The sequence below is a fragment of the Mobula birostris genome, chromosome 5 (genome assembly GCF_030028105.1).
Source record: "Mobula birostris isolate sMobBir1 chromosome 5, sMobBir1.hap1, whole genome shotgun sequence".
In the NCBI taxonomy this organism is placed as follows: Eukaryota; Metazoa; Chordata; class Chondrichthyes; order Myliobatiformes; family Myliobatidae; genus Mobula; species Mobula birostris.
In genome coordinates this window covers 206,031,597-206,042,586 of record NC_092374.1, presented here as the reverse complement: position 1 = coordinate 206,042,586, position 10,990 = coordinate 206,031,597, and the positions used below count along the sequence as shown (strand labels likewise).

Below are 10,990 nucleotides of genomic sequence, written 5' to 3'. Positions count from 1 at the left end.
CAAGGGTCTCCAACCTGTGTACTCCCTCTCTAGTTCCTCGATGTTCTCTGGGGTCAGGAGCTTTACATTCAGCTTCCAAGCCTCCCTGTCGGCCTCCTGGTCCTCCCGTAAGAGACAGGTGGCTCTCAGAAGGCAGTGGTCAAAGAAGAACACCGGCGTGACGTCGGTGGACCTGACCGTGAGGGACTCTGACAGGAAGGGGAAGTCGATCCGGGAGCGGGCTGAGCCGTCCGATCGTGTCCAGGTGGCTTGTGGCTGTGCTCCACCCGTGGGGTTGCCAAAGGCGTCGCGCAGCTTGGCTATCTTCACCGTTTCCCTCAGGAGTCTAGAGGGACTGTCCAGCCTGCCGTCAGCGCTGCCGGATCCTCCAGCCACATCAATGGTGCAGTTGAAGTCTCCGCCAGAACGACCGGCTGGGACGTCGTACATCGTGACGTGTACGCACTTTAATAATAAATTTAATTCGACTTTGCTCCAGCAGAGTTGCATTTTGAACAACACACATAAAAGTTGCTGAGATCTCTTACTATCTCTTCTTTCAGTTAGTCCTGACGAAGGGTCTCGGCCCAAAACGTCGACTGTACCTCTTCCTAAAGAAGCTGCCTGGCCTGCTGCGTTCACCAGCAACTTTTATGTGTGTTACTTGAAATTCCAGCATCTGCAGATTTCCACGTGTTTGCGTTTTGAGCCTGCCCTGCCTGTAGTACCGGTTGCCAGCAGCAGGTGGCGATGCCGCGCCGTGAAACTGCACTGATCTACAATCTAACACGTCCAAAACTTTGGAGGAACTCAGCAGGTCGGACAGCATTCGTGGAAACGAACAGTCAACGTTTCGGGCCGAGACCCTTCGTCAGGACTGATTTTCAGGCTGCTCCCCATCCCATCCTCACTTTGAAAGCGGCACTGTCATAAACTGAATCTTCTCACATCGATCAGCTGGATTGGCGAGATCCTGAATTCAGGGCATTAATAAAGATGAACTGCCGGCTTACAAGACAGCAGAACATTAGATCGGACAAATTTCCCAACTTCCACACCCATCTTCACTTTCCACACGGGCACGTAATCAAACCTCGCCAATCCCCCACTGGTCCACACACAGACACTGATCCTTTAGGATATCTTTCTATCCCCAGTTTTAGTTCTGCTCTGAATGTGATTCTAAAATCCTCCATGACAAACCTTTACAAATCAAAGAAACTGCTGGTGAAGGTGCACTTCTCTATGCGGCCACCAGGTGGGGGAATTGCCCCAGTTACTCGCTCTCACACTCTGCTTTCACCCATTCGGGACGGAATGTACCAGCAGATGCTCAGTGCATGTCTGTAAGGCTGGAGTGCAGAATACTTAGTTCATGAGAATAAAACAGTTCCCAGCTTAAATTGCGCTATATTACGGAAGCCCTCCAGTCACGGTAACACTCTCATGGAGAGGCGACTTTTCCAAATTAGTGATACCTTGAGTCTCTGCACCCTGAGATGCCGATCTGAGCCAAGGAGCTACGGTGAGGGTCGGGCCTTCGTTGGCATTGGAGATGGTCCAGAGAAGGTTCACGAGAATGATCCAGAAATGAAAAGGTTAATGTATGAGGTGTGTAAGATGGCCCAAGCCCTGTTCACGCTGGAGATGATCAGGATGAGGGTGGGGGAGGTGTTATCTCAGTGAAACTAGCAAATATTGAAAGACCCAGATAGAGTGGCTGTGGAGAGGATGTTTCCAATAGTGGGAGAGTCTATGAACAGAGGACACAGCCCCGGAATAGAGGCAACAGAGATCAGGGGAAATTTCCCGAGTCAGACGGTGGTGAAACTCTGGAACTCATTTCCACAGACTGTCATGGAGTCCGAGTCACTGAGTATATTTAAGGTGGAGATGAATAGGTTCCTGGTTAGCCAAGACATCAAAGATTATGGGGAGAAGGCAGCAGAATGGGGTTGAGATTAAAAATCAATCGGCCATATTGGAAATGCTGAGCTACACGACGGGCCGATTGGCCTGCTTCTGTCACTCCATATTACGGTCCAATTGAGACTCTTTTTTCCTTTCCACACCCTTTTCCAACATAATCACTGCCTGACACTCTGCTCTGTGGGGTATTCCACCCTGAGACTCTGCACCGTGGGGTATCCCGCCCTGAGACTCTGCACCGTGGGGTACTTTACCCTGAGACTCTGCACCGTGGGGTATTCCACCCTGACACTCTGCTCTGTGGGGTATTCCGCCCTGAGACTCTGCACCGTGGGGTTCACCACCCTGAGACTCTGCACCGTGGGGTTCTCCACCCTGAGACTCTGCACCGTGGGGTCCTCCACCCTGAGACTCTGCACCGTGGGGTATTCCACCCTGAGACTCTGCACCGTGGGGCTCACCACCCTGAGACTCTGCACCGTGGGGTTCTCCACCCTGAGACTCTGCACCGTGGGGTATTCCACCCTGAGACTCTGCACCGTGGGGTTCACCACCCTGAGACTCTGCACCGTGGGGTTCTCCACCCTGAGACTCTGCACCGTGGGGTTCACCACCCTGAGACTCTGCACCGTGGGGTTCTCCACCCTGAGACTCTGCACCGTGGGGTATTCCACCCTGAGACTCTGCACCGTGGGGTTCTCCACCCTGAGACTCTGCACCGTGGGGTTTTCCACCCTGAGACTCTGCACCGTGGGGTTCACCACCCTGAGACTCTGCACTGTGGGGTACTTCACCCTGAGACTCTGCACCGTGGGGTACTCCACCTTGAGACTCTGCACCGTGGGGTATTCCACCCTGGGACTCTGCACCGTGGGGTATTCCACCCTGAGACTCTGCACTGTGGGGTACTTCACCCTGAGATTCTGCACCGTGGGGTTCACCACCCTGAGACTCTTCACCGTGGGGTTCACCACCCTGAGACTCTGCACCGTGGGGTTCACCACCCTGAGACTCTTCACCGTGGGGTATTCCACCCTGAGACTCTGCACCGTGGGGTACTCCACCCTGAGACTCTGCACTGTGGGGTACTTCACCCTGAGATTCTGCACCGTGGGGTACTCCACCCTGAGACTCTGCACCGTGGGGTACTCCACCCTGAGACTCTGCACCGTGGGGTTCACCACCCTGAGACACTGCACCGTGGGATACGCCACCCTGAGACTCTGCACCGTGGGGTATTCCACCCTGAGACACTGCACCGTGGGGTTCACCACCCTGAGACTCTGCACCATGGGGTTCACCACCCTGAGACTCTGCACCGTGGGGTACTCCACCCTGAGACTCTGCACCGTGGGGTTCTCCACCCTGAGACTCTGCACCGTGGGGTATTCCACCCTGAGACTCTGCACCGTGGGGTTCACCACCCTGAGACTCTGCACCGTGGGGTTCTCCACCCTGAGACTCTGCACCGTGGTAATGCTGGTTGGAAGTCTACACTGTGAGGTACAACACCCCAAGTCTCTGCACATGGGGTACTGCTGATTGGGAGTCTACACTGTGGATTACTTCACCTTGCCACGCAGTGCCAGTGAGGGACCAGCCTTTGTGCATTGTTCTGACTGCTTATTTCCAGGCTGCACCATCCCTTCCTGACTCTACCCAACTACACTAACCCTAAAATTAGAAGTTACATTTTCATCAGGGGGACCCAGGAGCTACTCGTAGATGAGAATGTCAGCAAACTTCGTCAAGGAGGTCATTCGAAGTTAATTAGTGCAGAAGGGTAGCCGCATTTTTAAAATGGAAACCGAAAGAGGAAACTGCAGCTGCTGGAAATCTGAAATAAAATCAGAAACTGTTGGAAACACTTAGTAGGCCAGGTAGCCTCTGTGGAGGGGGAGGGGGGGACCAAGCTAATGCTTTAGGCCAATGCCAGTTTTTACTGGAATTATTGATTGCGTTTTGTTTTCTCATCAAAATGTGTGTGAAGAAACAAATCTCGGTGGAAACTGGCCAAAGTATTACCAGCACCTGCCGAACCCCATCAAGGCACATCGACAGAAAGGGAGCTGGAAAAGGGCTGATAACTTCATGAAGGATCCCACCCTCCCTGTTGATGGACATTTGCTCCACACTCTCACCAGGGAGGAGGCACGTAGCATCCACGCCCGGACAGCTAGACCCAAAAATAGTTACTTTCCCCAAGCAGTAAGTCTGATCAACCCCTCCACACCCCATCCACCACTACATCATCATTTCCTGTCGGTCACTTTCTGCCTGTGGTCACTTTATGGACACACAATCAATCTGTGTCGATAAGCTATCCCATGTAGTTACATTGATTGTGATGTTTTATTATTATTGTGGTGTTTATCTCATTGTGGGTTGTTCTGGTGCTGTATTGGATCCAGACTAACAGTCGTTTCATTCTCATTTATACTTGTGCACCAGAAATGTCTTTAAACACTTAAATCTTTATGCTGGTTATGTGGTTTTTTCAGAAAACTTTCCGTGTGTTTCCACGTGAACAGATAGGAACTGAAGGATGACTGAGCGGTGCGTGGGCGTCAGCGAGTTAGGCCGGCGGGAAGAATTTAAAAGGAGAACATTTTTTCTTCAGCGGTTTGATCGAGGCACAACTGCACAGGCGCATGGACGTCAACGAGTTAAACCGCTGTGAAGAATTTAAAAAGAAGACAGCTTTATAGAGCGGGTGCCGGTGTAGAGGGAGTCAGAGAAGGAGGGCTTTAGCTCAACAGGTCCTCGGTGATAACAGGTCGATGCGAGGCAAGTTACTTGTGAAGAATCGCAATAGTAAGTATGTCTGTGAGGCTGGAGTTCTTTACTGGGTGGTAGATGTCGGAAGTCCGGGAGACTCCCAGGCTCCCGGACGGCCACATCTGCACCAGGTGTGTCGGGCTGCAGCTCCTTGGGGACGGGGTTAGGGAACTCCAGATGCAGCTCGATGACCTTCGTCTAGTCAAGGAGAGTGAGGATGTGATAGAGAGGATATCTAGGCAGGTAGTCTCTCCGGGGCCTGGGGAGACATATAAGTGGGTATCCCGACGGGAATCTGATGTTCCGCTGTCACGCAAACATTTGGCAGTCAAGTGGATCTTGGAATCGCTTTATATCACCAGCGATCACTGATCAGAGTTCGATTCCCGACACTGTCTGTCAGGAGTTTGTACGTTCCACCTGTGACCATGTTGGTTTCCTCTGGTTGGGACCGTTTTCTCCCATTGGATTATGGGCAGATTCCGATGTTTGGTGTCTTCAACAGCTTGGGATCACCGACGGGAACAGAAGTACAATACAGGGTCGAGAGAGAGAGAGAGAGAGAGAGAGAGAAAGAAAGAGAGAGAGACAGGGAGAGAGAGAGAACTCCAGAAGCCACCTCCCTGAAGAACAGGGATATCACTGTGGATACTGTGAGGGGACGGGGCGTGGGATGACCGAGCAGTAGAAAGTGACAGCGGTCAGGTCTCTGGCACTGAGTCTGGCTCTGTGACTCTGAAGGAAAGGAGGGGGGAATGGTGAGCTGTGGTGATGGGGATTCATTAGTTCGGGGAACAGAAAGGACGTTCCGTGCTCAAGAATAAGATTCCCGGATGGTTTGTGGCCTCCCAAGTCCCAGGGCACGGAGATCTCAGAGCAAGTCCCGAGTGTTGTTAAATGGGAGGGTGAACAGCCAGACATCGTGGTCCGTGTAGGTACCAATGACACAGGTAGGAAGAGTGACGAGTTTCTGTGAAGTGAGTTCAGGGAGTTCGGTGCTGAGTTAAAGGACAGGACCCAGGGTTCTGATCCCAGGATTGCCACCCATACCACCTGCTGGAGAGGCCAGAAGTAGGAAGATCAGACAGTTTCACGCCTGGCCAAGGAGCTGGTGTAGGAAGGAGGCCTTCAGATTTCAATGTTTAAAGTACATTTATTATCAAAGTATGCCTACCTTATGGAACCATGAGGTTTGTCTCCTTACAGGCAGCCACAGAACAAAAACACAACAGAACACATTTTAGAAAAAGACATTGAACACCCAATGTGCAGAGAGAGAGAGAACAAATCATGCAGACAACAATAGTATTATTTACGAGTGATGAGGCTCTGCACAGGGAGTTAGCTGATGAGTTAAAGGGCAGGAGCTCCAGTGTTGTGATCTCAGTATTGCTACACATGCCACGTGCTCGTGAGGCCAGAACTAGGGAGATTATGCAGTTTAATACGTGGCTAAGAAGTCGCTGTAGGAAGGAGGGCATAGATTTTTGGATCATTGGGCTCTCTTCCAGGGAATGTGGGACCTGTACAGAAGGGATGGTTTGCACGTGAACTGGAGGGGGAATAACATCCTGGCAGGAAGGTTTGTTAATGCTGTACTGTGGGGTTTAAACTAGAGTTGCGGGGGAATGGGAACCAGAGTGCCAGAACAGTTCGTGGAGAGGTTGTGGAGGCAGATGTTGGTAAGAGCTCAAAGTTGGGAATGAGAGGTTGAGCACTGTGCGCCCAGTGCGCTGAGTTGTCTCTATTTCAATGCAAGAAGTGTCAGAGGAAAGGCAGATGACAGTGCTGAAGATGAGGTCGCTGGTTCACAAACAGAGGCAATGTATAGTGAGGAGAGGCTGTTGATAAGGCAAAACTAAAATCAACTGGATGAGTTGTCATGTAAAAGGCGGACAAAATTGAAAAGGATACAAGACTGAAAGTGTCATATTTCAATGTGTGCAGTATACGGAATAAAGCAGATGAACTTGTAGCACAGTTACAGATTGGCAGGAATAATGTTGTTGGCATCACTGAATCACGGCTGAAAGAAGATTATAGCTTGGAGCTGAATGTGTAAGGATAAATATTGGACAGACAGGAAGGCAGAGGGGGTGGGGTCACTCTGTCGTTAATAAAAACTGACATCAAATCATTAGAAGGAGGTGACATGGTGTAGGAAGGTGTTGAATCAGTGTGGAAAGAGCTAAGGAATGGCAAGAGTAAAAAGACCCTGATGGGAGCTGTATTCAAACCCCCAAACAGTAGTAAGGATATAGTCTATGAATCACAAAAAGAGGCTGAAAAAGCATGCCAAAAGGGTAATATTACAATCGTCAAAGGAGTTTCAATATGCAGGTATATTGGTGTTGGATTCCAGGAGGGAAATTGCTAGAGTGCCAGTGAGATGATTTTTTTTACAGCAGCTCATGGTTGGGATCAGTAATTCTGGATTGGGTGTAGGGCACTGAAGCAGAATTGATGTGAGAGCTTCAGATAAAGTGATCATAATATGATCGAATTCACCCTGAAATCTGAGAAGGAGCTAAAGTCAGATTTATCAGTAAAAGCCAAAGAGAGGGTATAATAGTGAGAAAAGTGGGAAGAGTATGAAAGCGAGCAGAGTTTAAAAGGTGATGGTTATTTCTTCAGCGGTTTGAATGAGGTGCAACTGCGCAGGTGCGAGGAGGTCGGCCAGTGAGAACAGCAGGAAGAGTCTAACAAGAAGACAGCTTTACAGAGTGGGCGTCATATTAGAGGGAGACAGATTAGCAAGGCTTTTGACCAACGGGGCTCCGGCGATAAAGTTCCGAGGTGAGGTAGGTTATCTGTTTAGAATACAGCAAGTATTGTGTGAGTCTGGTTTTCTGTGCTTGGTGTCAGATGTGGGAGATCCCGGACACTCCCAGCCTCCTGGACGGCCACATTTACACCAGGTACGTCGAGCTGCAGCTCCTTGGGGATCGGGAAACGGAACTGGAGGTGCAGCTCGATGACCTTCGTCTCGTCAGGGACAGTGAGGGAAACTGGTCCAGGAGCCCGATGGCTGCATGCCGTAACCACGCCGTGAGTTCAGTGCTGAGGAGAGTGTCGATGGTTGTAACTTGTTACAGACAGCGGCAGGAATTGAACCCCGGTCACTGCCACTGTAAAGCATTAACACTAACCACCATGCTACCATGCTCCCCGTACTAAAATCATTCTATACTCTAAAATCAGCTCGTTGAGAGGATTCAGAGGGTGATAGTGGAGGTTTGAGTTTCAGACTAGAAGCCTGTACCACTGCGATCAGTTCCGGGTCATTGTTGTTACTCGTGTCCTATATATTAATGATGAGAGTGAGAATGCAGATCGTCTGATTAGTAAGTTTGCAGATGACACCAAATCAGCTGCACATCATCAATTAGTCTGAGAGTTGATTCTGAAGTTCAAAGCCCAAATGGTCTTTGGGAAGTCCGGAAGTTGCAACTGGATGGCCAACTGCTGGACAGGAGGCCCAGAGGCCTGTCCTGTAGTTGTAGGGATTTGCGTGTGAGAGGGTGAATAGGAGAGCAACAAGGGGCTTGTTTTCCTATTGTTGTTTGTTGTGTAGTGTTGTCTTTGTGGTCTGTGTAGCTTTACTGAACATTGTGGACACGCAAATACCATGTTGGTGCTGGAATTTGTGGTGACACTTGCGGGCTGCCCCCAGCACATCCTGGGGTTGTGTTGGTTGTTAACACGAACAATGCATTTCACTGTGTGTTGTCTTGTAAATGTGATAAATAAATCTCAATCTGAATCTGAAAAAAATCTTCAGATCTCAGTCTGAAACATTGACTCATTATTCCTCTCCGTGGATGCTGCCTGACCTGCTGAATTCCTCCAGCATTTTGTGTGTGTTGCTCTGGATTTCCAGCCTCATCAGAATTTCTGATGACTCTGATCCAACTGCTATTCCAAAATCCCGAACCCCCCCCCCCCCCCACCCAAACCATACACCACCAGGGCAAATATCCTCTCAGCATTTAACCTGTCAGGTCAACACAGCATCTGAAATGTTTCAACAAAGATTTCCTCTCAAATTCAAGTTTATTGTCATCTGACTGTCCATATATAGAACCGAATGACACAACATTTCTCCAGACCACATGCACCCACAAAGCATGTATCACACACGGAACATAAAACGGCACATATTACCATAAATAAGGTAATACAATATAATTAAAATGTGCGTAGGCAGTGGAGAAGCGCCCAGTGGGCCCGGAGGCACAGGAGTTGGTGGAATGCTCACCTTCCTCTCACTTCTGCTTTAACCATTCCTCCCCATCTCTAATTCTGTCCCGTTCCTCCTCCAGTTAAATCCTCATTCCCAAATCCCAGTAGAAGCTTCACCGGTACACTGGTCCATTGGAGAGACTGATGGCGGGAGAGCTGCATTGCACTGGTTACGGGGAGGTCTAGGCCGAGGCCGAGGCCGAGGCTGCGGGGTGGCCTGTGGCAGTCGCTCAGGGGAGGAGACGCTGAGGCGGTGCTGCCCTCCTGTGTTCGCTTATTGCTGTCCTACCCTGTGGTGTTCACTTTTGCTGCCCTCCGGCCAGAGAGGGAACCATCTCTGGCTTCTCCTGCTAAGCCAGTGTTGATCGAATTTCTTACTTCATCCTGAATGCGTTCTAATTAAACTGTGGATCTCATTATCCCGTTGGCCCTTGTTTCTCCATCTGAATTCAGCCTCCATTATCTCACTGACGTCTAACTTGTACCATATTCCATCCCTATAAAGCAGCTTTCAAATACTTCCTTGCAACAGTTTTAATTTCTTTGGGTCAAACGTTTTTCATTGCAGTCTCTTGTCAGTCAGAGCGTTGAGCACAAGCCAAGGTTACACATCAAATAACACATAATGCACAATCAAAACTCCGTTAACAAGGATATTTGGGAAACCTGTAAGATGAATCACCCTCTCTGGTCGGGTCAGCCAGAAAGTTCAAACATTCAAAGTAAATGCATTAACAAAGTCTGTCTGTGTCACCAAATTCTATCCTAACCTGAGATTTATGTTCTTGCGGGCATTCACTGTATGTACACGGAAACACAATAGAATGAAAATCCACACAAAGCCTGGTAAACAACCGATGCATTGTGAAAATAATAAATGAATAAATAAATAATCCTGAGCGCATGAGTTGTCGAGTCATTGAAAGTGAGTCCAGAGGTTGTGGAATCGGTTCAGCGCCGAGGTGAGTTCATTCCATTGCCGTTTGTAACCAGACGGTGGCGATAGCGAGCGGCCCAACGATCTGTGCAGATTCACGTTGCAGGATCGCCACCTGCTGCTGGACACTGGTACTGCAGGAAGAGTTAAAAACAAAATGTTGCAGGCAGGAGATTGTGCAGTGTGACGGTGGAAAAGGGATTCGCGTAGAGAGAAATCCCTATAGTTAACTGATGTTCGGCTGTTGTGTGAACATTTATGATAGTTGGACACTGTAACCTGGCGGTAGTGCAATCGCTTTACCGATTGTCTGTAAGGTATTTGTTCCCGTTACCGTGGGGAGTTCCTCTGTGTGCACCGGTTTCCTCCCATATTCCGACCACGGATGAGAGACAAGCTCAGTTCTTGGCGACTGCGGATTTTTTAGCGAAACTAAACAAAACAAAAGAGGTGGTTGTTGACTTCAGGAGGATACGGAGCGACCACTCTCTGCTGAACATCGACGACTCCCCCGTAGAGAGCGTTAAGAGCACCAAATTTCTTGGTGTTGACCTGGCGGAGAATCTCACTTGGTCCCTCAACACCAGCTCCATAGCAAAGAAAGCCCAGCAGCGTCTCTACTTTCTGCGAAGGCTGAGAAAAGTCCATCTCCCACTCCCCATCATCACCACATTCTACAGAGGACCGAAGCATTCGGGCTCTCACGACCAGACTATGTAACAGTTTCTTCCCCCAAGCCATCAGACTCCTCAATACCCAGAGCCTGGACTGACACCAACCTACTGCCCGATACTGTGCATATTGTCTTGTTTATTATTTATTGTAATGCCTGCACTGTTTTGTGCACTTTATGCAGTCCTGGGTAGGTCTGTAGTCTAGGGTAGTTTTTGTGTTGTTTTACATAATTCAGTGTAGTTTTTGTACTGTTCATGTAGCACCATGGTCCTGAAAAACCTCTCATTTTTACTGTGTACTGTACGAGCAGTTAAGGTCGAAATGACAATAAAAAGTGACTTGACTTGAAAAAAAACTCAGGGGACTGGGGCCTCAAGCCGCGGGGTCGCTTGCGGCTGCGTAGTGCATTTGTGGCGACTGAAGATTTAAAATGGACTGAGTAGTTTGGAC

General features: G+C 49.4%; 1 protein-coding gene across 1 annotated transcript in view; it reads left to right on the top strand.

Annotated features, from left to right (window-relative positions):
* Nucleotides 1–3,198: 3,198 nt before the first annotated feature.
* LOC140198486 (butyrophilin subfamily 1 member A1-like) overlaps nucleotides 3,199–10,990 on the top strand; it is a 48,795-nt gene continuing 41,003 nt past the window's right edge. Inside the window, exons 1-2 of the mRNA XM_072259573.1 lie at nucleotides 3,199–3,381; nucleotides 7,552–7,650. Of these exons, the coding sequence (XP_072115674.1) occupies nucleotides 3,199–3,381; nucleotides 7,552–7,650 (282 nt within the window). The remainder of the gene's footprint in view (nucleotides 3,382–7,551; nucleotides 7,651–10,990) is intronic.